Here is a 26,713-nt window from a genome sequence, read left to right on the forward strand (position 1 = left end):
GTTTTTGTTTACGCCTGTTTTGTTTTAATTGGGCGGAGATAGTGGGTTGGCCGACGGAGATAAGCTGAAATGCCTTGCATATAATGGTCTGATCACGACCGTCTATCATTTAATATCATCTAAAAAACATGCATTCTATCTTCAGACATAATACATGAGTTTATACAGTAAACTTGGTCTTGTTCTCCTCGGCGCTGTCCTTTGCAGCACGCTTGACTGCATCCTCTCCGGCCTCATCGAAGATGTCGTATCCCCATCGAGCAGGGAAGTTGAATCGCTTGTGTCTCTCCAGCGAGTTCAACTTGACAAATACCTCGTCTGACAATTGTCTCACTTGGAGGTTGCTCAGAATACGTGACGGAGTCACGCTCTTAGGCAGAACCACTGTTCCTCTCTGCACTCCCCAACTGCCCAGCAAGACACCGGCGTCCATTCCTTGTTCCTGGGCGATCTGCTGAACAAGAGGGTCATCGACGGTGCGTGGCTCTCCGGTCTGGTTGTTTCCGAGTGGCGAGTATGCCTCCAGCACAATGCCCTTGTTTTGGCAGTATTGCAGCAGATCCGGCTGGGTGAGATATGGGTGGGCTTCGACTTGGTTTGCGGCAGGAACGACATCGACCTTGGACAGCAAATCTTCCAATCGACGGATGTTGAAGTTGGAAACGCCAATTGCCCTGACCTTTCCAGTTGACAAAAGCTTCTCCATCGCCTTATAGGTGGCAACATAATCGATATCAACAAGGTCAAAGACACCGTCCTCCTTCAAAGGAAACCATTTGTCTCCTTTGCGGAAAGCACTATTTCAATCAGCTATCGTTCTGAAGCCCATTGCATTATTCAAACTCACCATGGCCAATGCATCAAATACAAATCCAAATAGTTCGTTCCCAAATCCTTCAACGTCTTGTCGACAGCCCCCTCAACCTCTTCCGGGTCGTGCTTCGTATTCCACAGCTTGCCTGTGATAAAGATCTCCTCCCTAGGTACACCAGACTTCTGAATTCCGCTTCCCACACCAGTCTCGTTGCGGTAAATAGCTGCGCAGTCAATGTGACGGTATCCGGCCTTCAAGGCATTTTCGACAGCAGCTTCGACTTCAGAGTTGGGAGCTTGCCAGGTACCGAAGCCGACGGTGGGCAGTTTGGCGCCAGTGTTGAGGGTAATGTGAGTGGGAAGCATTTTGGCTATTTCAATTTGACCAGAATTAATCGATCAAGTGTGATGAGGGGTATCAACGTGGGATGCGTCGAGATATAAATATGGATTGTTTCATCCCACTTGAATGCATATCCGGGGCGGATAACGAGCGGAAATGCACTCAAATCCGCCCAATCGTCATGTTCGGATTTTGGGTTTGGAGGGGTATATTTCCACATACCCACATGATGGAAATTCAATGCATTGTTCCTGGCATATGGGAGAATTTGCATGACATTTATGGAAGTGAGTGACCCTCGTTCTCTAATCTGCATCACCACATTCCAGTCATTATCCTTGGTTTGACAATGCCGGGGTAGTTTATAGACTCTGATGACGATACTTTGACGACTTTTAACACAGATAGTAGACTACAGTGCGAGGATTTCGACCTTATGAATACCATAAGGTCCAGGTCTACTTTAAAGAGCGTATGCTGGATGATATTTGAAGTATAAAATGAAATGGGATCCACAGTTTGTTTCAACTCTCTCCATAGTGATGCACTGCCGGCCATTCTAGTCTGGATTGGAAAGACAGAATCGTTGAACATGGCGTCCTCGGTTATGCAATTTAGGCTGGGTCACAGGGGATATAGCTTAATTGTTTCTCGACTACGTGCGTTTCCGTCTCGGTTCTGGAAGTAGCCACCACCATAATGGGAATAACCTTCTAGAAGTGTTATATCCTTTTAATTGATGGTAGATAGAATAATTCGTATGAGCGGCTGACTGTAGAACAATTCCAATAGTGGCAGGTTGCACCGGTCCACCTGCCATCTGGGCAGGTCGGAGGTCACGTTGTCCTGGATCTGGAGCAAGGCATTCACTGCCGTTGAAGGCTATATACCCAGCTTTGAAGCTTGGTACGCCAGAATATCAAGCTTCAGCTTCATGTGTGGTTGCTTCCCGGTTGGGTCAAGAGTGCCAGAAGAACCATCGTTAGAACCTTTTCTTCAGCGGTGTTGCGTGGAAGGCATGTTTTCGTCTTTCAATCTGGCTATATTCATGTTGTCTTAAATCGGCCCATAGCAGATTTGTAACACAGTCAACGGTGTTGCTATTTCCTGGCATAGCTCATGTACTCAGGTGAAGTTAGTCCTGAATCTCGGTGGTATATACGACTTGACGGTCAATACGTATCTGACCTGTGGCTTTTTATATCGGGATAAACTAGAATCAATCAGTAAGTTTTAAGGGATTGGGGCGCTGGGTGTACATACTGGTAGACAATCCAGCTGCGGCCAGAAATTCAAGGATGGATCATTATCAAGCGCAAAGCTTTCGAATAGACTCTCTGCCCGCGTGTCGGGGAAGTTAAACTCAGGAAGTGCAATATCCATTTTCTGAGCTCCATACTCAGGCCCTGGTATATGAGGGCTCAGCATTTCCTCTGCCATTGTTTCATTGTTTCGTGTGGACTGGGCTCGGCTAGAGCTGGGTTGATGGTCATCCGATTCCGAATCAAGTACACGATTCACCTCACATCGTAGTCCTTCCAAGATAGCGCTGTATCGCCATGAGGGAGCGTTACGGACAGTCGCTTGTGCGAGGTGCTGCTGGGTGGTTTCAGCCAGCTCATACAAAGTGCCTTTATCCAAATCGAGTGAGCTCCAAGAAGAGCACGCCGGGATGCGTCCCCGTTTGACTTGGATAAAATAGATATAAATCGCCGACAATGCATTGAATGCAATATATTGTGAGTACCAAAAGGACGGAAACAATTGATCGTCTTTGACAAAACTCAATATAAGCTGCACTGTGTTTCTGGCAGCCATGACACAGGCAGTGAGATAATGCTGATATAACCCTTCGCACTCAGGTAAGTCCTTTGCGTAATTTCGCAAAAGCAAAGGTCTGGTGACAAACATTGTTGCATGAAATAGTGCCAATTGCAGGACGGTGAGCTGACGACGAAAGATGGGAATAAGGCTGCTGGGCTGGATGGCACCAGATAAAATTGGAGGCAGCCGATTTTTCCATTCGGTGATATCCTCACTCAATGACCGGATTGCTTCAATCTGCTGGGCATCCCCCATTGAATGAAGAGCATATTGTTCCTTTGCTGCCCGAGCTAGTATTCGAGACAACAAGGAATGAAGAATAGGTGCGTTCATTACGCAGTCTTTTGTAGGCTGTGGCCTTGATTCCATGGCCTTCAAATCGTCATCATTCACAGCCGTTGGGAGCTCTTGGTCAACATCCTCATCCTGCAACAAACGTGGCCGGCCCAGGATTAGACTCAGATATTTATCCAACGTGTACGCGCACCAGAATATCCGCTTCTGACATTCTAAAACAATATGATCTGGCGTCGCCCATTCCGATACAGACTGTTTGCGGTGCAGCCCTAGACACATCATGAGCTGCACCATAGTTCCAAAGGTAAACCAGGCACGATTCGCTCGTGAGGAGCATAAAAAATACAGCACCATGAGAAAGCGAGACTGCACCGATCTCAGAGTAGGCGCCCCGGCCTCGTAGGATAATCGCTGTTCAGCCATGGTGAAATAGATTTCGCTGTGTCTCCATCCTTCTTCATCTGCATCGCGCAGCCGACCATTGGAATCCACACGGAACATCACGGCCGTGGCAAACACCATAAGTAGTGCGGACTGGGTGGCAGCTGGGAGTGGACACGATGGTGACTCCTGGCTGTAGAATGCATCGACCCAACTGTCGACGGTGGCCTGGTGAAGTATCCTATAGGTTGGAGAAGCGAATTCAAAATACCGACGGACTAAATCGCGCGCTATCATAATATCTGGCCAGTGAAATAGACTTTGATCGACAGCCGGAACTCTGCGATCTCCATGGCTGAATATGGAGGGGGAAGTTGATGCATCCACGTCGGGCTGGGTTGTGATCGAGTGTCTAGAAGTGTTGGAGAATTTCTGAACAGCCCTACCCAGGAAAGAGTGGGTGGATGCTGGGCCGCAGTACTGGCCCACAACATCTGTGACCGGATTTGGCTCTTGTGATACCTGTGGCGATGGGCTATCTGAGGGACGCAATATCGACAACGGAGTTTGATGTACTGGTGAATCAAGAGGAGTTGTTGGTACATAGGGGGAGTGATTCTGATGGGAGGAAGGAGGAGGCAAAGCAGCACCCCGACTGTACGAGGAGTTGTACGTGCAAGCTGTGTTGAATCGCAGACAAGGAGCACAGGGGACATTCCCCGTGCAGGCTTTCTTCTTCAGCTTGCAGGCATCGCAAGCCCTAGTGACCTTGCTACGTCGTTTGCGCTGTCGTCGCGTGGTGGAAATGCTGCTAGTGGTTGCGATGACCGAATTTGTTTCATCCATGATGGAAATCCGCACGTCTGCATGTAGCAAGTGATGCATCCAGCCCACCCAAGGCTTCTTTCTTCGCTCCACAGCGGATTTGCATGATTATATATTTCGGAAATGCATCGTGGTTCCGCCGGTCGGATTCTTCTCCGCTCATCCGCAATGCGGAAATGAGGAGAATATTTAAATGAAGGATTCGCTTTGCGGGGTAATCATGTTGATAGAATCTGGTCTCTCGGTATTTTGTGGCGGTAGAGCCCTGATTTCAGGATTCCCGGTTCAAAGCTCTGCAAATCACCAGGCCACTAGCGTTCTACCCAGCATCGCTTGCTGGTTGGCGTGGAGTTTCCACCTCTTGTGTGATGAACTGGAGCAGAGAAAACCAGAATCGACTGGTACACAAGGCAAATAGACAGGAATAGGAGCTGTCAGCCTCTTCCTACAGTCTTTCCACATTCAAACCCACAGTCCTGTCTGTAAATCAACCATCATTGTAGTAGTCGAAAAAATATTTCCGTATTGCCGACATCGTTTCATCTAGCCACGGTGGAAAACGTGTGTGGTTGACAGTAGACAGGTTCTCTAGGAATAGGACTGAAATGATTAGCTGCACTGATAGAGGGAGACACCAAGAATGCAGGGAGGCTCTTGAACCACAAGGAATATCCCAGATATAGATTTTTAAGACGTGATGCAGTGGGCCTGGAAACAGTAAATCCATTGATAAAGTTGATGAATTGTCTGAGTGATGGAGTTGAAGAAATCAAAACAGATGAAGACAGAGAGAGAGAGAGAGAGAACCCCATTTCCGCCTTGCTTTTCAGGCTAGCATGGATTAGCTAAAGCGCATCCCGATTCGGTAAACACTTAGCAGCCAGATCAACTTCGAATTGGTTTGTTATTCCTGTATTATCAAGGTCGATACCTATAATTTTGAAATAATAATACTGCATTAACCCAGTCACAGCACCTGTACCAGCCCCAGCCTTTCATTTTCTGCCTTGCTGCGACGACTCCATTCCGGTGCCTGGTCTTCCCCAGCGTCTTCCTGCGCGTCGCCCTCCTCCTTGGTTTGGTGAACTGTTCGAGAGTCATGTTCCGCAGGTGAGTAGACTGTGACCACCTCCAATGGCTTCTGTCCAACATTGAGGAACTGATGCTGCGTGCCAGCAGGAACGATCACTACATCGCCCTGTTTGACTTCTTGCTCCTTTCCAGCCACAATCGCACGACCGTTGCCGTGAGTGAAAACCAGGACTTGGTCCACGGTGTGTTTCTAGTCGATTAGCGAGTCACCTGGACTTTGGAGTCGACAACAGTATCCTACCTCATCTCCGATTTCACCATTGACCGGAATCTCCATTGCAACCAACTGCGAGTATAATCCTGTGTGCAACACTTTCCTGAAGACTTTGAAGTTTCGCTCCGGAGAGACCAGTCCCGCAAAGTAGGCCATCTCATGCTGAGGCGGGCCGGAGCTCATGTTGCCGTTGAAGTGCGAAGTATTTTGATGAAAGCCTCGTTGAATGGGATAGAAGTTATAACTCAGAGAGACTGGCTGGATGCGATATGAATTGATGGGAAAAGGTGGCCGTGCAGAAGCTTGTCGTCTAATGAACTGGAATAACCGATTCATTGTGTCATTTCTGTCTCTGGTAAGTTGAAGAAAAGATGTCACTGGTTTATAGGGTTTTGTTGAAAATGACGTAAAGACATTGTATGTTCATCATGAGTCCGTTTTCGATCATTGTTGACGATGGGATCTCGATTTGGAGAATCTAGACTTTCGGGGGTAGATATTTGGTTCAATGAAATAGCGATATTTTTCATTCTTTGCAGGCGATCCAACCTATATAATCCTTCAATGCATCGTGGATATTCCATCGTTGTGTTGTATGTGCTGCGTCTTCTGCCTCAGGCACTGGAATCACCTGACGACACGTGTTGGGCCTGTTTGATCGCCAGAGTCAATCCTTAATCCTCACAAGCAACACCTCCACGATCATCATAATCTTATTATCCCATCTTATCACGCTGATCAGTGGCCAAAGAAATTCCAGAATATTATTCAAGATGTCCAGTCAATCCCAGTTCTGCATTATGGCTGTGCCAAAGCCGACTCAAGTCTCAGGCTCACCACTGGACGGGCGCTCGGTCATCTTCCACCAGTCGATCCTCCCTTTATTACTGACTGCGCAACGGAACTGATGAGGACCGTCTCTAGAAACCTAGCTGCCCCTGGGGCACTGCATGGTGACCGCCATATTTTAAACCGCAGCGGCGCAGTCCAATCCATCTGTTCTCCGACCTATCCGGATATGGCTTTTAGCGAACCATCCACGCCAAACAACCCCAAGTGGAGCGCAAAACAAAACTAACGAGACCAACGGATTTCCTACGACGCGTCGCTCCGAACTTGTGTCCGCCGGCGCGAAAGCTTCGCCAGCCATCTTTTGGCTCAGGTGAGCCATCGCCACGTAACAGTTGGCCATTCGCATCTCTAAGGCATCAAGTCTTGGGGGCGGGCCTGATGGCTGTCGTCAGCTGACGGGCCATCAATGTTTCCTCCTCTTAGAAAGAGAGAATTACACCCTATCTCACATAAGGCTGTTTGGCGGTGCATATGCGAGATACAAAAACAAAGAGCACCTCAGACAAAAAAATTTTTCGACCGAACTGATCCTGCCTTGTGCTTGCTGATCACTCCTTTTCTGAATTTTTGTGCCGGTGATAGACCAACCAACGCTTCGATGGCGAGTTCTAGCGTCTCGGATAATGTTATTGGAGTGGAACCAGCGGGCTGACGACATGCAGCCACATCCGAAAGCGCATGTACAAACGGAGTGAACGCGGATGGAGGATTTCCTACTTTCTCTCAGTCGCAAAATTTTTCTAGGATTTTTTTGATCGGAAATCGTGCGACCCTCGGTATGGGGTTTCATATGGCACCTTGTGAATATGGCTTAATTATACTTTGGGCGTTCAAAATGCCTGCCAATGGCAGGTATGCCCCCATCCACTAGCCACCAGGCTGTGGATTTGCGGATACTACCATAGTGCTACTCAGCCCAGCTCTATTTACAGATTCAAGCTACGGTCTATTTTTACGACACAATAGCCTGATAGGAGGCTGGGATCTTTTATCAAGGTTCCACCGTCAAATAATAGCCGCAAGTTGTGTCCACAAAACGGCGCCTTTCAAAGTTTCTGCCATTCATTCATTTTGCCCTTAGCTCCGTAGCCTTGTCCTTTGGCTGTCCGACTTCTCGATTTTCTTTCTTTCGCTTTCCCCGTTATTTGATTTTCAATTCATCCTCTCTTATTCTTTCTTCCAGATACCTTCGATTAACTATTTTGTTGCCCATCGGCGGAGCTGTTCACGATGGGTACCCCCATGCCCCATTCTTCTCATTCTCCCCCGGTCAGTGAGAGCCATTACGGCCGTAGCACTCCGGGCAGTGAAAGCCATTATGAACAACACACGCCGTCTCGCCGCGTAAGTCATTTTCAAGACGCAGCGGAAATCCACCATGTTTAATTCTTTAACATTTGTTTTGTTATACAGCATAGCTATGATTCGGACGGAGAGGAGCAGGAAGAGTCTTTACTGCACCGCGGACAGGCTGGCCCCTTTGACGGCCCATTCGATGACCCTACCTCAGACCCCCAACGTCGATATTCGTTGCGCGATCCTGGCGGCGGTAGTATTTTCCCTGGTGCTACGCTAGGCGCGGAATCACAGATTGAAAGACCAGTGTCCTCGGCGGGCTCGATCAACTCGGACGCATGGCAGAAACGACAAAAGCCCGCACCGGGCATGTTGCGTCGTTACACCACAAGAAAGATTAAATTGGTGCAGGGCTCTGTATTGAGTGTTGACTACCCCGTTCCCAGCGCCATTCAGAATGCAATTCAGCCAGAGTATCGTGAAGCCGAAGAAGGGTTCTCCGAGGAGTTTACACACATGCGGTGTAAGTGACTCGTGAAGTGATTTTTCTACCATAATGCTGATCTATCCCAGACACCGCCGCCACCTGTGACCCCGATGAATTCACCCTGCGCAACGGTTATAACCTTCGTCCAGCCATGTACAACCGGCACACTGAGCTGCTGATTGCTATTACATACTACAACGAAGACAAGGTGTTGACGGCCCGAACTCTCCACGGTGTTATGCAGAACATCCGCGACATTGTCAATCTGAAAAAGTCAGAATTCTGGAACAAAGGTGGCCCAGCCTGGCAGAAAATTGCAGTTTGTTTGGTCTTTGACGGTATTGATCCATGTGATAAGAATACACTGGATCTGTTGGCGACTGTCGGAGTGTACCAAGATGGCATCATGAAGAAGTCCGTCGATGGGACTGAAACTGTTGCTCATATTGTACGTTTTCTTGCCATATTTCCCCTTTTGATAATTTTCTTTTTAATGCTCCGATCGGGTTGGCTGATACCGATTTCTATAGTTCGAATACACCACCCAACTCTCCGTCACACCAAACCAACAGCTCATTCGGCCACACGATGGCGAAACAACCAACTTACCACCAGTTCAAATGATGTTCTGTCTCAAACAGAAGAATAGCAAAAAGATCAACTCCCACCGTTGGTTGTTCAACGCTTTCTGCCGTATTCTCAACCCTGAAGTCGTTATTCTGCTCGACGCAGGAACCAAGCCCGGCAAGAAATCTTTGCTGGCACTTTGGGAGGCATTCTACAACGACCGAAACTTGGGTGGAGCTTGTGGTGAGATCCACGCTATGTTAGGAAAGGGCTGGCGAAACCTGGTCAATCCTCTTGTGGCCGCACAGAATTTCGAGTATAAAATTTCGAACATTCTGGATAAGCCATTGGAAAGTTCTTTTGGATACGTCAGTGTGCTTCCCGGTGCGTTCTCAGCTTATCGGTACAGAGCCATCATGGGTCGTCCATTGGAACAGTACTTCCACGGTGACCATACATTGTCGAAGAAACTCGGCAAAAAGGGTATCGAGGGAATGAATATCTTCAAGAAGAACATGTTCTTGGCCGAGGACAGAATTCTGTGCTTCGAACTGGTCGCCAAAGCCGGCTTCAAATGGCATTTAACCTATGTGAAGGCGTCCAAGGGAGAGACTGATGTGCCCGAGGGAACAGCTGAGTTCATCAGTCAGCGACGACGATGGTTGAACGGATCATTTGCGGCCACTCTATATTCGATCATGCATTTCGGGCGTATCTATCGCAGCGGGCATAACATCATTCGTTTGTTCTTTTTGCATATTCAGCTTCTTTACAACTCTTTCCAGCTTCTCATGACTTGGTTTTCGCTTTGTATGTTTATCCCTACTCACTTGATCCGCTTGATATGCTGACTATTTAGCCTCCTACTGGTTGACCAGTTCGGTGATTATGGACTTGGTGGGGACTCCCGCCGAGTCTAATCAAAACAAAGGATGGCCATTCGGCAACGAAGCAACGCCCATTGTCAATACTTTTGTTAAATACGGATACGTCTTCTTTTTGATGTTGCAGTTCATTCTAGCGCTGGGTAATCGACCAAAGGGGTATGTTTTCCGAACGAAATTATTGAACCTGCAAGGCTGACAGGACCAGTGCCAAATTCTTCTACACGCTGTCGTTCCTCTACTTCTCCCTCGTCCAGTTCTATATCCTCATCCTGTCCTTTTACCTTGTGGTCGGGGCGTTCACCGGTGGTATGATGGATTTCAACTTCAACCAAGGATTTGGGTCCTTCGTTTCGTCCTTCTTCAGTTCCAGTGGTGGTGGTGTCGTTTTGATCGCGTTGGTGTCTACCTACGGTATCTACGTCGTTGCCAGTATCCTCTACGCCGATCCTTGGCACATTCTCACCAGTTCCTGGGCCTACTTCTTGGGAATGACCACTTCGATCAACATCCTGATGGTTTACGCATTCTGTAACTGGCACGACGTCTCCTGGGGAACTAAGGGATCCGACAAAGCGGAAGCACTACCAGCAGCTGAAACGAAGAAGGATGACGCTACGAGCAACTTCATCGAGGAATTTGATAAGCCGCAGGCTGATATCGACAGCCAATTCGAGTCGACAGTCAAGCGTGCATTGGCGCCATTCGTCGAGCCAGTGGAGAATGAATCAAAGAACCTGGACGATTCGTACCGGAGCTTCCGTACGAACCTGGTCTTGCTTTGGATTTTCAGCAACTTGCTCTTGACCCTGTTGATCACCAGTGAGAATGTCAAGAAGTTCTGTTTGACTGTAAGTTTTACTATTTCTCTATTCCTGAGACGAAAAATGCTAATATATCCAGAACACATCCACTACCCGAACATCGTATTTCTTCGAGGTCATTCTCTGGTCGACCGCCGCCTTGTCGCTGTTCCGATTCATCGGAGCGTTGTGGTTCCTGGGCAAATCAGGAATCCTGTGCTGTTTCTCGAGACGTTAATGGATTGATTTAGTGCATAGATTATATACCAAAATCGTTTTGTTGTTGGAAGTTTTGTTGGGAGCCATGTATGAATCTTAGAATAATCGGATGGAAAGCTTGAATTCCATATTTTATGTCTGATTTTGCCATTCAATAATGTTTAATAGAGTGAGATGCTCTGTATGACGATAGCTGAGTAGACGCTGTATGTCTTGCTTTATGCGTACCTTTTGTACAGTCTGGAGGGAGCATGCTGCTCCAGCTTAAAATGTGCGTCTTGATTTTATCGTGTTAATCATTTCCAAGTCCTGTATCCCCGGATCCTGTCGATCTCTGATCCACTATGCTTAGCCTGCTTAGCATTTTAGTGTGGCTTCTATATACCATTTTGTCCGTCTTGCTCTTCTTTCCTAGTTTTCCCTCTTTCAGACTATGGTTTACATATATAGCAAAGGAGCCTAAGGTAGTTTCCAAGCATTTAATAGAACACTTATTCTCATCCGACCTTTAATTTCTCACCCCCATCCTTTTCCCGAACAGACGTGACCTCATCCATCGAGATCGCACCCGTAGCTACTCTACCTAACAAATCCATCAAATGCTTCGTCTTGGGATTGAAATCATCCGCGAATTTCGCAAACCGCCCCACAGGCTTAAAGCACGACACCCACACATTTTCCTCCAAATAAATCGACGATGGTGACGACGACGACTTTTCCAAAAGAGGCGCAGACTGCTGCATCTGCATACCATCTGCTACCGTCCAACGCACCAGAAAGTCGAACCCGAGGAGCCCCTCTTCCAACACCGAAACCCCGTCGTCGATATTGGTGAAGGTAGCGTTGAAACTGAGAGTGGGCGATTCGACAGCTAGCTTGGTGGATGAGATGGTCGAATTGAGGGGTCGTATTGTTGATGATGGCCAGATATGGTGTGCTAGAGAGGAATGAGCGCGCAGGATTTGGGTGGTTTGGTCAGGAGTTAGATTTCGGGGGAGGGCGAGATGCTTCGGACCCCGTTCGACGTTGGTGAAGAAGACTGGCGGTGTTAGATGGGCTGGGAGAGGGGTGGGCTGACTTACAGGAAGACATATGGAAAATGATGGGAGGAAGAAGTGAAACTAGTTGAGAAGTGAGAGGGAATTCAGTCGATGTTAAATGCAGGTGAAGGCACTAATTATTAAGCTTCGTCCCACTTGATATCGAATTCATTATATTAAGAGATAGGATACTTTTCTCATATTGATTCTTATTCTTATTCTTAATCTTTTTTTTTCTGCTGTCCTCCCAAAGATAAATTCCTTTTCCTCTAACCTCTCTCTGTAACTAAATAACTATTACACTATCACCGTACTATGTCAATATGAATCCTTTTGCATCTGAGACATGTTTAATATAATCAAGCTTCGAGCGGAGTTGCTCATAGAACCACGAACCCAGTCTCCACCGTCCTACCATAGTACTACTACATATTGAGCTTGGCCCCCAACTTGTGATTACTTTTCCCTAATAGGAAATGCAGAGGGTCGTGTATTTCCTCTTTCGTTCGTTCGCTCCGTATCTGTGCACTAAGGATTTGGCCAATATCGAGTAGAACCACCATGGGAGAATTCTTTCCCTATGATAGGGCTATGCATTAGTCGAAGTATCTCAGAGAGCCTGATGGCAATATGGACAAACCTGTTTCTTCCGTTGGGGGCTGGAAGGTGGAATTGTACACTGAGACTGCTCGAATGAAGAGAAAGAATGGGCTCAACTATCCTATTTTACCCACAAATTTCTACAGCTTCACAGCATAAAAAATTCGCGCAGTTATACTGAAAGCTCTGCTTTATCCAGCTCAGATTATCCGAAGTATATCCATCATGGGAGATAAATATGGCCATCATCCAGCGGGAATACCATCAATCAGACTCTTCATCTCCCATTCTCATTCTACCTTTTCTCCCAATGGCCTATTCAGACCAAAAGCCCCTCTGGAAAGAGGAGAACCAAGTCCCTCCCTCTCTCCTCAGTCCTCGCCAGAATCGGCGCCTGAAACGGTCTCTGCACGCTTTGTACACCCTCGCCTTTCTTGTCATTCTTCTCCTCATTGGCTTCGTCTACCTGACCGTCCAACTGGGCAAAGACCGTGACCTCGCCCTCCACCTGCAAGAGCAGATCCAAGCTTACGAGCAACACGGCACCAACCCTCTCACCAAACGTTTCCTGCCGTGGTACCTGGCCGCTGCATTTTGGACGACCAACCAAGTCTTTGCCTTCTGGGGACTGGCCAACAGCTGCTCTGGCTTCAACGAGAACAACACCAACAAGGCCTTTTGCATCTGGGGCGCCATTTCCACCACCGTCACCTTCATCGGAGCGTATAAGAATGGCGCCACGATCACCAAGGCCATCAAGGAACACTGGGCCAACAACGCCTTCAACACCGGCTGGAAGCGCGACGAGGTGATCTCCGAGGTGGAAGCCGGGCTGACCCAAGCCTTCGGACTGCCTGTTTCTTTCGACGGACACATGCGCCACGATCATCCCAAGCTGTCTCTCCTCGGCTTGGAGGAGGGCATGCTCTGGCCGGTCTTCCACATGTACAACCACCACAACACCAGCATGCACGTCACCGTCACCGGCTACCACGACACCCACTCCGTCATGTCCATGGGCTTCGGGCCCAAGAGCAACAAGACGGCCGTCCAGAAACGCGACTCCTACGAGAACGACTACTTCACCAGCGGCGGGATTGACTTTACCGACTGCTGGAACACAGATCAGAACCACGAGGCGCTGAACACGGGCTCGGATTTCGACCAGGTGGATAAGGATGTCCAGTGCTATTTCCCGGATTTGTCGACGACTTGGGGCACGCAGATTCAGCTGTATGATACGAATGTTGGGGGGACGATTGGGGCTGGGTCGATTGCGCCGTTTAGGGGGAGTGACCATGCCAGCAGTATCAGTGTGATGCCAGGATGTCCGGCTGGAATTACAGGCAGTAGTGCTTGTAGACGTGCATCTTGATATTATACGAGAGTATATACAAACCAAAATTCGATTATACAAAATGCACTGCAAATAAAATATCGAAGAAGACTAAATTAAATTACAATAAAAAATTTAACTTGATTCATAATCCACCATCCAATAAGATGCGCTATACCGCTGATGTGGATCTGCCCCCAGCCGACCGACGGGTCTTCCATTTCCGACCGATCCTCACGGCGATGATTGTTTCAACCTCTGGACATCCATCGCTGCCTCGGTGGAGTCGTCTACGCAATATAGATATCGCCAGCATGCCCTCCCCAGACCTGCAGTGCGCGCAATGCGCCCCGCCCAAGAAGTTCCGTCGACGGGAGCATCTCCTGCGCCATCTGGCATCTCGTATGAGCCCCTCGTGGTGGGGTGGCAGGAGAATTGATTGATGCTGATCTTGCCCAGATACAAATAAAGGCCCTTTTGCTTGTATGTATTGCACCAGTTCATTCAAGAATAGGTATGTTTTCTTTTCTTTTCTTTCTTCTTTTTTTCTTATAACTGATATTTTTAGCGATTCTTTGAAACGTCACTTGAAGATATGCAAGTCACGGCTGCAAAGTCGCGATGGGTGCTCGACGAGCCATCTTCTCTGTCCATTTCCATTTTCGCAGCCCACCGGCAACAATCTGGCCACTACGGATGAATTGCCGTTCATGAGACGCATGGCGATAGGAGCTGGTCTGGCAGAGTGCTTTGGCAGTGGCAGGGGCCCCCGTCGAACCAGCGTCACTGATCAAGACTTCCCCGATGATCTATCAGTCCCGGTGATGATTCCGTCGGCTGAGGATGATCTGAAAAAGCTGTGTCCTGAATTAGCGGACGACCTGTTGCAATCATCGACTGCAGACATCTGGCGCTCCTTCACGACCAATGCGGATTCGGATGCCTTGGCTCAGTGCGTGTTTGTCGACCCTCTCGAGGCCGTGACCACCACCATCGCACTTACCTTGCAAGAGCTCGTTGAGTCGCAAGACACCGTCACCAACAGTATTGTCGAGATCGAATGGTCGACCCTGATGGACGGACAGTGCACCCGATTCTTCAGCCCCAACAACATCCGCAAATTCCTGGATCTGTTCTGGTCGCATTGGTATCCGGTCTTTCCAATCATGCACCGAGTCACCTTTGACATTCAGAACACGCCTGTCCCGCTACTCATTTCAATGCTGCTCGTCGGCGCCCAGTTTTCGCCAGACGAAGATGACCGCAGAGCATGTCGCATCTGGCTGCGGACGAATGAAGCTCTCGTCTTCGATGACCCTTGTTTCAGAGATGCTGTTGACGGCTTCACGCCATTGCAGACAGACTCGGCGTGTAGTATGCAGTTGTTGCAACATGTCCAGGCTGCGTTGCTTATGTGCGTCTGTCAAAGCTGGGAGGGAAGACCGGAGAGTAAATTGCGCATCCGCCATTATCGATATGGAGATATTGTAGCGGTAAGCCCCATATCCATGAAACTACTTAAACTACTGCTAATGATAAATAGGTCGCGCGATATCTCCATCCCGCATCTGCGTCTCACAAAAATCTGGATCCGGATCCATCGAGCTTCAACTGGTGCGACTTTATCGAGACGGAAGAAACCATAAGGTATGCACGACTGCGAGTACATTAACGCCATGCTAATATGCACCTCCCAGAACACTCCATTTTATATTCTTTCTCGACTCCCTCTTCATGATCATCCACAAAACCCCACCGCGGATGGCCATGCGAGAATTAAAAATGGACCTGGTTTGCCCCGAAGAGCTCTTCCAGGCTAAATCATCCGAAATGTGTCTCCGTCGTCTGCAAGCATATAGGGAAAAGAGCGTCTCGGCAGGAAATTCCATCTCGGTGGATGCGGCAGTGAAGCAGATCTGCAGTACCGACAAGAGTGGCTTGCAATCTCTTGCGCATCTGGACAAATACAATCTGTTCACTCTGATCTGCGGTATGTACTATCAGTTCCAGTCCAGTCTGATAATCATATCAGTAAAACTAATTATTTTAGCGATCCACGTATCAATCCACTACCTGCAAGCATCGATTGTGCTTCCCGAGACACTGGCTCCGATTACCAACGCCCTCGACAACTGGAAACACCTCTGGCACACGACCAACGCAGCCGCTTCGAGGAATGCCAGATCGATCAACCACGGCGTTGAATTCTGGGTGTTGGCTAGTGCTCTTGTTCAGGGGTTGCAGAATGAAGATGAGAGCGCTCAGGATTATGATACGCCTGATATGCGGAGTCTGCCTGGCTTGCTGCAGAGCTTTCACTTGCAGGAATAGACCGGTCTAATGGCATTAGATGTTTGAGATTCCATAGGTATCTGTTTATCATGCGATATGAATAGAGATTTTCTTACTTAAATTGTATATACCTTAGGGAACAGTTTAATTGTGTTTAATCCCATCCAATACAGCATATTTCTACATAATCTCCACTCTTATATATAAATTCATGCTCCAGACTATTCCACTCTAATCCTACAGTAGCGTGCAGAAGTTCCAGTATTTGAGAGGCCTCGTGGGGTGGAAAACATATGGCTGGGGTTCGAGGCCTGGCCGCATCAGTCGCCCAGAGCTCTCTATATAGTTTGAATCGCCCATTTTATTTTCTCCTGTCGACACCTATCAGTATGATGTTCAGGTGAAGTTGATTTGATAAACAAACCTCTTGGGAAATCTGTATTATGATAACAAGGAAAGGTATTTTCGATGAGGTTCAATCGCCTTTGGGAATCGCAGGCAAAGGCCTGTTAAGCTCGAGCGTTGTATATCATGGTAACAGCACAGTATATTCCGATGCGCAGCGAGGTTTGTCTTTGAAGCTTTACCTGCCGTTGAGGCTAGAGTCACTCTGGGCAGCTGGGTAATTATGTGGTCCGCAGAGCGATATTGGTTGACGTTTGCATAAATTAGTACGCCCTCTGCGTAAAGTTCATTATCATCGGTGGTAAGTCATCGTAAGTTTTAGCATCAATTTCATGTTGTCCGTCAGTAAGGAGGTTTATCTAGCTTCATGTCAGTCATGCACATCTAGGACTAATCAATCTCACGTACATCGAAATTCATGATGATAAAGGCGGCTGCCTTCTTCAGCTCCAGCCATGACACATAAATCCCTGGAGATATGCGTCTGCTGACATTAAATTCCAATAGCGCCTGCTCCATGCGTCGACGGTGCTGAGTATCGGTAGTGAGCCAGCGCTCCGGTCGAAACAACTCGACATCTTCGCCATAGACAGTCTTGTCCCTCCTGAGGGCTTCTATGTGACATTCTAACATGGTTCCTTCCGGTATATATCGATCATCAACTATGACCCCACCTGCGGGAACAACTATTTCCAGACCAAACGACATAGCAGGAGTGTGTCGCATCGACTCCTTGAGGACGGCGTCTAGGTACTGGAGCCGGTTCGTTTCTACCCATCGAGGTGGATCAGATAGGGCACCACGATGAACCGCAATGTCTATTTCGTTCTGTAGTTTTGATATGACCGTTGGGTGCTTCATGAGAAGAAAGAATGCGGTGGGAAAGGCCTTCGATAGGCTTGCTGCTCCGGCTGCAACAAAGGAGGGCTCGCCACACAGTAAAGTATTGCTCGTGAACAAAGATAGTCCTGGGGTAGCAGAGCCAGCATTACTAGATGGGATGTAGGATACCTGCTTCTGGGAACTGTAAGAAGCATATGCCAGATCATGGCAACGGTCTCTCTTCAGTTTTGCTACCGGACTCTTCAAGAGGAGGTATTCCATCATTGGCAAAGCCGTCTGGACTCTTGTATAGTCTTGAGAGAGACGCGATGAGGCAAGTGTGCCAAGGATATCTCCTGTTCCTTTCATATTATCATCAGCCACCATCTGACCAACGAATTCGGCAGCGAAGAACTGAAAAGACGTCGTTATATCTAAGGTCCGGTGTCTTCGAATAGCTGTTGCTAGTCCAACTATTAGCCGGTCAATAAGACCCTCACATTCACGAATTTCTTCGAAACCAAATCGGGACTCGATCGTTTCGCCCATAGCTGGCCGTTGAATCTGGTTCGTGGGCATAGTTTGGCTGCGTATGGACATGGTATCGTTCAGAAACGCCTACTTCACGTCAGCCTACTTTGCTACTGGCCATATCTTATGTTTACTCGTAATACCCTTTTCTCCCCTGCGCAGGCGCTTGAGATTTGACAGAAGACCGCTGGGTCAGAAACACTGATCGCGTTCGGCCCAACGCGCACCATCTTGCCATACTTTTGATGCAGTTCAGCCAAGCGTCGACCGTAGTCGGACGAATTTCGAGCGCATGTTCGCCAGAGTCCAGAAATACCAGCAAGTAATGGACCTGGGATAGATCCCAGGCAGAAATGGTTCCAAAACAAGCGTGCAAACACCAGTATAATCAGCGACACTGCGAGTGCGACCATGGTGAAGCCTACAGCACGAAGGACTTCCAAAAGGCATGAGCTTTATGAATATCATCTGCCTTGACCATTCTTTGGGCAGGATTTAAACCAAGTATAATTTCCTACACAACATCATCAAACAAGTTGGCCCCTTTTCTACAGCCGCGATATCCCGAGCCGAGAAAAATACCCGGAAGAGTCGAGGGGAAGGCTTTATCCCCAGCCATTTTAGTGTGTTATGGCCCGACTTGATGCTTATTGCTGCGTTTCCGAGAAATATTGACAAATTTGGCGGGGGATCCCATTGTGGCTGGTGGATAATCTTACTGTTTGCCCAGCAGCTGCAGTTTGGATGACTGTTTTGTGTCGCGTGTCGGCCCGATAAGGCAACATCCAGCGTGACCCCAAGACCCCAAAACACGAGAGCAATGGGGCCCCGGGAAGACTCGTAGTTGTGACTCGCGAATTGTAATAATAACGATGGTCGGGGACCGTGGATCCATCGCTGCTGCACCGCCCATGCGACCGTGCCGCCTTCTAAGAAGCTCGGCATCAGCCAACGTCCACGAGTTGAAGCGGAGAGCCCGGGGTGTTGATTCTGGATCCTTGCAAATATCAGACGACGAACAGGATCAGCCTTGTTTATCCTATCAGCATCCTCATAGGTTTCTGGCCCATCACCGGAAGGAGAGTCAGCATCTGTGCTTTCGGAACATTTTGTTATTCTAGTTACCTGAAGCTCTTGATCAACGGTCAGCGTCGGGCCAATCTCAAGGGACATTCACCAGAATCCCCACACACAGTCTTTCCGACACTGTTATTGCTCCTCTTCCCTCTCCACTCTGCGATATGCTTGTCGTTCGACGGTAGACATCATTGCGAGATGGTACAGGGAAAAAGACCCCGAAGTGCATCACAGCGGGCGCTGGACGATCAGTCGAATGCGAAACGTTCGATGGTAGCGTATGCAATTGGACGAACTGCGTGTCTGCGTTGTGATGTCGACTGACCTCAAGGTGCTGCAGATGCAATCGATGCCGCAACAGGAAGACCCGCTGTGCCGGCAACCCTCCTCATCCATGTGCCGCATGTGAAGATGCCGGGCAGACGTGTGTGTATTCAGAAGCAGAAAAGCGAGTGTCTATTTCTGAAAGGTGAGTAGCAAGTCTCAGTAATTGGATGTGGGGAGGAAAAGAAGGAAGAGAAACGTGCAGTGTTGACCCCCGCCCAGTTATTTCCGTCAACTCCAGTCGCAGTCGCAGGCAACACCGCGACAAACCACATCTCACCAACCCCATTTTCATCAACCCGAGGAGCAGTTCTCTTCGTCTACCATTCCTAGTTTCGCTCAATCTAGTCCCTTTCCTAATGTCGAGATACCCGGAGAACGGGATGACTGGTGGTACAAGGGAACTGACAACCTGTTCCTGAACCGGTCTGGCGAGCACCGTATGCCCTCTATCTCTCAATCATTGATGGGAATTCTGCTAATTTGACAATAGACTTTGTCGGCGCATCATCAACTACCCATCTTGCCAAACGGTTGAATCCCACTTCAACCAATCTCGCCTGGGATGTGCGTCCTCTCTACGACGACCCTTCGTCGTTACGTCGATCAGTCACTCGGGCTCTTCCTCAAATGCCCCCGTACGAATTTGCCAAGAGACTCTTTTGGGTACAATACAACTATATTGGAACTATCTTCTCTTTGATCCAACCTGAAGATTTCGAACGACGCTTGAATATGGTTTATAACCCCTCTCCTGATGTATCTAATCGCGAATCATCCCTCGTATATTGCCAAGTACTACTTGTCATTGCATTTGGACTTATGTACTCGGTGAATCAATGGTCTGGCGATGAAGGGCCACCTGGCTTCAAATATTTCAAGCACGCATTGCGCTTCTTGCCTGACATTCACGAAGAAGGCTCTATCTTTTTCGTCGAGGTCCTGTGCTATGTTGCCTATTACATGCAAAACCTCAATAGAAGAGATGCAGCCTTTCTTTACGTATGTATTTCACTGCATACTGAATGTACAATGCTGATCAATACAGATCGGTCTTGCACTCCGCATGGCCATTTCACTAGGCCTCCATCAGGAGGTCTCTGACCCAGACATTAGTGACATTGACCGTGATCGTCGACGTCGAGCTTGGTGGTCGGTCTACAGTTTGGATCGGTCAGTAGGAGCCAACCATGTTAATTTTGGCTAGATTTGACATTTTATAGGATACTATCAGTGAAATCAGGGAATCCGATCACAATTCAAGATGAGGATATTGGAACTACATGGCCGATCCCAGAGGTGAGTAGTCATTCACCTTCTTACAGACTATCAACTGAAACCCAGCAGGATGCGGCAGCACAAAACGTCCCATGGCCATCTATCGTGCTCACCCACTATACCAAATTGTCTCGGATCTTAGGCAGGATTGGCGAAGGTCAGGGCACATTTGATACATTTGATTACTACAGAAGATCTCATACTAAACCATACAGCAGAAATCTATCGCAAGAAGCCTCACTCCGGATCAAACCTCATAGCCTCCGTCCAGAGTATCACAAATGCTCTTTCCGATTGGCTGCGACAGGTTCCCGACCGGATCCGAATCGACTTTAGTACTCTTGATTCGAACATCAATCGTGTCTCCGTTTCGATTTTCTTGCATTTCTACTCTTGCGTCAACATGACTGCTAGACCCCTTGTCTTCTATGTAATTCAGCGACGGCTAGATGCGGAGGCTCGAGGATCTGCCACGGAGGATTGGAAGGAGGGGTTATCGCAGAATACAGTGGCAGTCATTGATAGTTGTATCACAGCATCTCGAGCGACAACCTTTATCATGGATGCCGCAGCAAAACACAATTTAATCGGTTTGTCTCTCATCTGACGTATCTCTTTTCCATCCTCAACACTGACCGCTTCATAGCAACATACGGTTATCTTGATGGCGAATATGCCTTTTCTGCCGCACTCCTTCTGGTCATGGTTAACGCGGCATTTCCACACAACGATAGCAACTTCCGGACAATGGAGATGGCATTGAATCTTCTTCGCGGAATGGCAGATCGTGGGAACACCTACCTTGCATCTCGTCACGCATTGCTAGTGGAGCTCCAATCCGCTCTCCGCGCCAAACCGTCCAAGGGAGGAAATCCTGTACCCGCAAGACCCGTTACACCTAGTAGCTCGCAGCAGCATAGTCCTCCTGCGGAGGAGGTCGATGAGAATCCAGGCATTATACCAACTGAGTGGCCGTTAGAGCAGGATCTTCCTTCTATGCGGGATATATCGTTTAATTTTGATATCAATGACGATCCGGGATTGTGGGAGGAGGTTCTCAATCAAATTGATATTGATATGGATACGGATTGGATTGAGAATACTCTAAGAAGATGATATCGTATTTATATCTCTATTAATTTGCTTCTTGTTCATATAACTTTGACATATACATAGTGCTGAAATTAGAAGTATCAGGCCATATACATATCTCCCTGCATCCAGATCTTTTTGCGACTCTAGACTCCTCCCGTAATTCTTATAAATTTGAAGCCTTTTCACCTATTTCATGGCTTCTATGTACTCATCATAATCGTATCTAGTATAGTCATTCCCGATTACCTCATCCATAACCAACCATGATCACAACGAACCCTCCAGAAGTATGTCAAAGAAGTGATTTTTACTCTATATCAAGTATAATTCTGCTCATTAAGAGCTAATGTTTTCCGGGTTAAATTCTCTCTACAAGACTATCTTGATATTGAGGTTGTACGAGAGTGTATGTCAATCTATATCGATGAATCCGCAGATATATATTGCCCTGTATAACATGCACGATGTTTTCTATCTGCAACCCTATCAATCTCGATATTGCAACTAATACTGCCTATCTCTCAATTACTATACTGTTCACTATCATCATCAAGATAGACTTCTATCTATTCCCTAGTCTATACCCCTCCTCTCCATCGGCCCGATCTTCCCGATCGTCGACCGTCGGCCCGACACGTGATTTACTTTGAGGAGAAACGACTGCGACGCCCCGAAATCCACTTGGAATTGATGCTTTCCGCTGGGTCCAACAGACTGAGAACCAGTCAGAAGAGTCGGATCATTCGTCATATTTCCTTATCTGTTATCACTATGGCGGAGGATAACGGCTGGAGCTGCTGCTTCTCCAGATCGGATACTATTTTAACCCGCAGAATGCCCCTCATCACCATCACCTTTTCTCTCCATCCTCTCAAGAGGTTTTTACCATCAATCACATTCACAACATGACAGACTCTGGGAAAATAACAATATCCATCGATCGGGGTGGCACTTTCACCGACGTGCATGCCATTGTCCCCGGCCGCCCTGATATCATCCTGAAGCTACTGTCCGTCGACCCCGGCCACTACCAAGATGCGCCTACTGAGGGTGTCCGCCAGATCCTCGAGCTGGTCACAGGGGAATCTTTTCCGCGAGGACAGCCTCTGAAACTTGACCGTATCGGCTGCTTGCGAATGGGAACGACCGTGGCTACCAACGCCTTGCTTGAAAGAAAGGGTGCCCGCTCTGTCCTCTTCACCACCAAGGGTTTTCGCGATCTGCTCAAGATCGGCGATCAATCCCGACCCAACATCTTCGATCTGTCTATGGCTAGGCCGGGTGTATTGCCCGAGGGTGTCGTGGAGGTTAATGAACGTGTGATTCCCTGCCATCCAGCAGCCGATAAGGACTGCTTTACTGGTGCCCGTGTTGTTGAGGGTGTCACGGGTGAAAAGTTCCGTGTGGTGCAGGAGTTGGATCTGGACCATGTCAAAACCGAACTTGAACGACTAAAGGCAGAGGGCTACCAGTCCTTGTCTGTTGCCCTTGTTCACTCTTTTGCCTATCCCGAGCACGAACGCCAGATTGGAGAATTGGCAGAGAGCATGGGGTTCTCTGTTACCCTCTCGTCCAAGTTGCAGCCCATGATCAAGATCGTGCCTCGAGGCATGTCTGCTGCCGCGGATGCATATTTGACCCCAGTCATCAAGACCTACATCGATTCAATCGAGTCCAGCTTCGAGGGCGGTTTGGACGGCCAGCATGCCTGCCGTTTCGAGTTCATGCAGTCCGATGGAGGACTGGTGGATTTCCGGAAATTTAGCGGATTGAAGGCAATTCTGTCTGGCCCAGCTGCCGGTGTTGTCGGTTTCGCAGCAACCAGTTGGGATCCCACCGAGCGTACACCCGTTATTGGCTTCGATATGGGTGGTACATCCACCGATGTTTCGCGATTTGATGGTCACTTGGAGCATGTCTTCGGATCCAAGGTGGCAGGCGTTCTCATCCAGTCTCCGCAACTTGTAAGTATTGAGCCAGCTTGACTATTACCTACATGGCTAACCTATTCAGGATATCAACACTGTCGCTGCAGGTGGTGGCTCCATCTTGACCTGGCGCAACGGTCTGTTCTACGTTGGACCTGAGTCTGCCAGTGCCCACCCTGGTCCAGCATGTTACCGAAAGGGTGGTCCACTGACCGTTACCGATGCCAACCTGTTCATTGGCCGTTTGTTGCCCGAATATTTCCCACACATCTTTGGCCCAAACGAGGACCAGCCGCTCGACATAGAGGCAACAACTAAGCTGTTCACTGAATTGACTGAAAAAATCAATGCCGAGCGACGAGAGAAGTCCCAGCCTGAATACACACCCGAGGAGGTTGCGTTGGGATTCCTGAAAGTTGCCGACGAGTCGATGTCGCGCCCGATCCGCAACCTCACCGAAGCTCGTGGGTTCGAAACTGCATCTCACCATCTGGCGTGCTTTGGAGGAGCTGGTGGTCAACACGCCTGTTCCGTCGCCGCTGTTTTGGGCATCTCTCGTATCGTCATTCACAAGTACTCTTCCGTCTTGTCGGCTTACGGCCTGGCACTGGCAGAGGTTGTTAAGGAATCTCAGGAGCCGATCTCCGCCAACTATGCGGACTCCCACTCAAGCCTCGAGAAACGGTTTGACGATATTACTGCTGCAGCAACTGCAGACATGGGTACCCAGGGATTCGCAGAAGATCAGGTCCGACATGAGCTGTACCTGAACATGCGATATGAGGGCTCCGACACCAGCCTGATGATTCTGAAACCTGAAGATTCATCTGATTTCCTGGAGCAGTTCCGAGCCCGTCACTTCAGAGAATTTAACTTCAACTCGGAACGACCTGTTCTGGTCGATGACATCCGTGTGCGGACCACTGCTTCCTCGAAGGTCCGCACAGAAAAGAGCCCTCTCGTTCAGCTGAGAGAAGCCACCCTGAAAGATGTCTCAACAGCACCGGCAAGCATCACAAAAGCATATTTCGACGGTCAATCTAGCCGCATCGACACGCCAGTCTATCTGCTTGACAACCTCGACAAAAACACCCGCGTCCAAGGACCTGCAGTCATCATTGACAAGACACAGACAATTGTGGTGGTCCCCGACTCCGTGGCCAGTGTTCTGGAGACTTGCATTGTCATCGACCTGAAGGACGCCAAGTCATCGAAAACTGATCCTGCTGTGTCCTCGGAGATCGACCCTATCCGGTTGACTATCTTCGGTCACCGCTTCATGTCTATCGCCGAACAGATGGGTCGCACACTGCAAAAGACCTCAGTATCCACCAACATCAAGGAGCGTCTGGACTTTTCTTGTGCTTTGTTCTCTCCCGATGGAGGACTGGTTGCCAATGCACCTCATATCCCTGTGCATCTTGGTTCTATGCAGTTTGCCGTTCGTTATCAGCATGAAAAGTGGCTGGGTAAACTGAAAGATGGTGATGTTCTTGTTTCCAACCACCCCAGTTGCGGAGGCACTCACTTGCCTGACATTACGGTATGATCTTTGGATTGTGAACTCGATACCCAATCATTTGCTAATTATGTCTAGGTTATCACACCAGTTTTCGACCGCCCTGGTGGTACTGACATCATGTTCTACGTGGCATCCCGTGGTCACCACGCCGATATTGGTGGTATTTTGCCCGGTTCAATGCCTCCAAAGTCGACCGAACTCTGGCAGGAAGGAGCAGCCATCGAAGGTGATAAGATTGTCAGCAATGGTGTTTTCGATGAAGACCGTATCACTGAGCTCCTAGTCCACAAGCCGGCTCAGTACGAAGGATGCTCTGGTGCAAGATGCCTCAGCGATAACATTTCCGATTTGAAGGCGCAGATTGCCGCCAATACCCGTGGTATCTCCTTGATCCAGGCTCTGTTCGCAGAATACGGCGTGGAAACTGTTCAAAGATACATGTATGCTATCCAAGCGACCGCCGAGAATGCAGTTCGGGACCTCCTCAAGGGTCTTCATCAGCGATTGGGCGGCCAACCTTTGGAGGCAGTGGATTACATGGACGACGGCACTCCGATTAAGCTCAAGGTCACTATCAATGGAACCGATGGCTCTGCTGTTTTCGATTTCGAAGGCACTGGTCCCGAAGTCTACGGAGGATGGAACGCCCCGATCGCCATCACCCACTCGGCTATTATCTACTGCCTGAGATGTATGATCAACGCGGACGTCCCACTCAACCAAGGCTGCTTGGCACCCATCGACATTCACGTCCCATCTCCCAGCATCCTCTCCCCCACCAAGACAGCAGCCGTTGTCGGCGGAAACGTGGTCACATCCCAGCGTATCACCGACGTCGTCCTGAAAGCCTTCCGCGCCTGCGCCGCATCACAAGGATGCTGCAACAACCTCACCTTTGGCACAAACTCCAAGACCGACCCCGAAACCGGCGCCACAATCCCTGGCTTCGGATACTACGAGACAATTGCAGGTGGCAGCGGTGCCGGACCAAGCTGGGACGGTGAATCCGGAATCCACGTCCACATGACCAACACACGCATTACGGACCCTGAGATTCTCGAAAAGCGATACCCGACTCTCCTCCGCCAATTCACCCTTCGTCAAGGATCTGGCGGAAAGGGCAAACACCCCGGTGGTGATGGCGTGGTGAGAGATATCGAGTTCTTATCACCGATGCAGTGCTCCATTCTGTCTGAGCGTCGTGTACATCGCCCCTATGGATTGGAAGGTGGAGAGAATGCGGAAACTGGTTTGAACTTGTGGATTTCCAAGGATGCGGAAACGGGCGAGGAGCGCCAGGTGAATGTTGGAGGGAAAAATACTGTGTCTGTCAAGACTCATGATCGGTTTGTTATTATGACTGCTGGTGGTGGTGGTTGGGGGGCAGCGTAGTTGCCTTCATTTCTTGTATTTCCTAGCTTTTCATTCTACATACCCAAATATGACATTTTTCTAATTTTTATTGAAGCCTTCAACATATCAAAGGTATCCATTATTATCTAAGTCTAAGTCTATTATTATTGAGCATCGAAGAGCTCTAATCTATTCCTTTTCTTCACACTCTTC

At 48.6% G+C, this 26,713-nt stretch overlaps 11 protein-coding genes across 11 annotated transcripts in view; 5 read left to right on the forward strand and 6 right to left on the reverse strand.

Annotated features, from left to right (window-relative positions):
- Positions 1–160: 160 nt before the first annotated feature.
- ASPWEDRAFT_22248 (aldo/keto reductase) lies at positions 161–1,179 on the reverse strand (the record flags this gene model as incomplete). Its single annotated transcript, XM_040832312.1, has 2 exons — positions 161–797; positions 848–1,179. The coding sequence occupies 2 exons, from the start codon at positions 1,177–1,179 to the stop codon at positions 161–163; spliced, it is 969 nt and encodes a 322-aa protein (XP_040693714.1).
- A 1,175-nt stretch (positions 1,180–2,354) lies between these two features.
- Positions 2,355–4,504, reverse strand: ASPWEDRAFT_22249 (uncharacterized protein; the record flags this gene model as incomplete). Its single annotated transcript, XM_040832313.1, has 2 exons — positions 2,355–2,369; positions 2,420–4,504. The coding sequence occupies 2 exons, from the start codon at positions 4,502–4,504 to the stop codon at positions 2,355–2,357; spliced, it is 2,100 nt and encodes a 699-aa protein (XP_040693715.1).
- A 946-nt stretch (positions 4,505–5,450) lies between these two features.
- Positions 5,451–5,972, reverse strand: ASPWEDRAFT_99088 (cupin domain-containing protein; the record flags this gene model as incomplete). The annotated part of the gene is made up of 2 exons (XM_040839637.1): positions 5,451–5,765; positions 5,817–5,972. The coding sequence occupies 2 exons, from the start codon at positions 5,970–5,972 to the stop codon at positions 5,451–5,453; spliced, it is 471 nt and encodes a 156-aa protein (XP_040693716.1).
- A 1,723-nt stretch (positions 5,973–7,695) lies between these two features.
- Positions 7,696–11,394, forward strand: ASPWEDRAFT_189665 (uncharacterized protein). The gene is made up of 7 exons (XM_040832239.1): positions 7,696–7,985; positions 8,060–8,460; positions 8,511–8,872; positions 8,955–9,801; positions 9,851–10,034; positions 10,084–10,726; positions 10,779–11,394. The coding sequence occupies exons 1-7, from the start codon at positions 7,960–7,962 to the stop codon at positions 10,914–10,916; spliced, it is 2,601 nt and encodes an 866-aa protein (XP_040693717.1). The 5' UTR covers positions 7,696–7,959; the 3' UTR covers positions 10,917–11,394.
- Positions 11,176–11,998, reverse strand: ASPWEDRAFT_33379 (uncharacterized protein). Its single transcript, XM_040833773.1, has 2 exons — positions 11,980–11,998; positions 11,176–11,936 (listed from the first exon to the last, which is right to left on the reverse strand). The coding sequence occupies exons 1-2, from the start codon at positions 11,987–11,989 to the stop codon at positions 11,395–11,397; spliced, it is 552 nt and encodes a 183-aa protein (XP_040693718.1). The 5' UTR covers positions 11,990–11,998; the 3' UTR covers positions 11,176–11,394.
- Positions 11,999–12,847: 849 nt separating this feature from the next.
- Positions 12,848–13,912, forward strand: ASPWEDRAFT_166130 (uncharacterized protein; the record flags this gene model as incomplete). The annotated part of the gene is made up of 1 exon (XM_040829942.1): positions 12,848–13,912. The coding sequence occupies one exon, from the start codon at positions 12,848–12,850 to the stop codon at positions 13,910–13,912; it is 1,065 nt and encodes a 354-aa protein (XP_040693719.1).
- Positions 13,913–14,040: 128 nt separating this feature from the next.
- On the forward strand, positions 14,041–16,204 carry ASPWEDRAFT_166131 (C2H2-type zinc finger protein; the record flags this gene model as incomplete). Its single annotated transcript, XM_040829943.1, has 6 exons — positions 14,041–14,275; positions 14,333–14,387; positions 14,442–15,366; positions 15,417–15,520; positions 15,571–15,863; positions 15,924–16,204. The coding sequence occupies 6 exons, from the start codon at positions 14,041–14,043 to the stop codon at positions 16,202–16,204; spliced, it is 1,893 nt and encodes a 630-aa protein (XP_040693720.1).
- A 629-nt stretch (positions 16,205–16,833) lies between these two features.
- On the reverse strand, positions 16,834–18,336 carry ASPWEDRAFT_166132 (putative cytochrome P450 monooxygenase; the record flags this gene model as incomplete). The annotated part of the gene is made up of 3 exons (XM_040829944.1): positions 16,834–16,929; positions 16,979–18,010; positions 18,067–18,336. The coding sequence occupies 3 exons, from the start codon at positions 18,334–18,336 to the stop codon at positions 16,834–16,836; spliced, it is 1,398 nt and encodes a 465-aa protein (XP_040693721.1).
- Positions 18,337–18,814: 478 nt separating this feature from the next.
- Positions 18,815–21,837, forward strand: ASPWEDRAFT_33383 (transcription factor domain-containing protein). The gene is made up of 9 exons (XM_040833774.1): positions 18,815–19,278; positions 19,341–19,469; positions 19,547–19,764; positions 19,818–20,326; positions 20,373–20,497; positions 20,548–20,623; positions 20,672–20,759; positions 20,821–21,192; positions 21,249–21,837. Exons 1-9 carry the CDS (start codon positions 19,199–19,201, stop codon positions 21,716–21,718), a joined length of 2,067 nt encoding a protein of 688 aa, XP_040693722.1. The 5' UTR covers positions 18,815–19,198; the 3' UTR covers positions 21,719–21,837.
- Positions 21,838–22,460: 623 nt separating this feature from the next.
- Positions 22,461–26,565, forward strand: ASPWEDRAFT_55596 (5-oxoprolinase). Its single transcript, XM_040838235.1, has 3 exons — positions 22,461–23,661; positions 23,711–25,168; positions 25,223–26,565. The coding sequence occupies exons 1-3, from the start codon at positions 22,603–22,605 to the stop codon at positions 26,537–26,539; spliced, it is 3,834 nt and encodes a 1,277-aa protein (XP_040693723.1). The 5' UTR covers positions 22,461–22,602; the 3' UTR covers positions 26,540–26,565.
- An 87-nt stretch (positions 26,566–26,652) lies between these two features.
- ASPWEDRAFT_22257 (MFS transporter) overlaps positions 26,653–26,713 on the reverse strand; it is a gene marked incomplete at both ends in the record, with an annotated part of 1,801 nt that continues 1,740 nt past the window's right edge. The window contains one exon of the mRNA XM_040832314.1: positions 26,653–26,658. Within this exon, the coding sequence (XP_040693724.1) occupies positions 26,653–26,658 (6 nt within the window). The remainder of the gene's footprint in view (positions 26,659–26,713) is intronic.

This window comes from Aspergillus wentii (assembly GCF_001890725.1).
Source record: "Aspergillus wentii DTO 134E9 unplaced genomic scaffold ASPWEscaffold_1, whole genome shotgun sequence".
NCBI classification, from domain to species: Eukaryota; Fungi; Ascomycota; class Eurotiomycetes; order Eurotiales; family Aspergillaceae; genus Aspergillus; species Aspergillus wentii.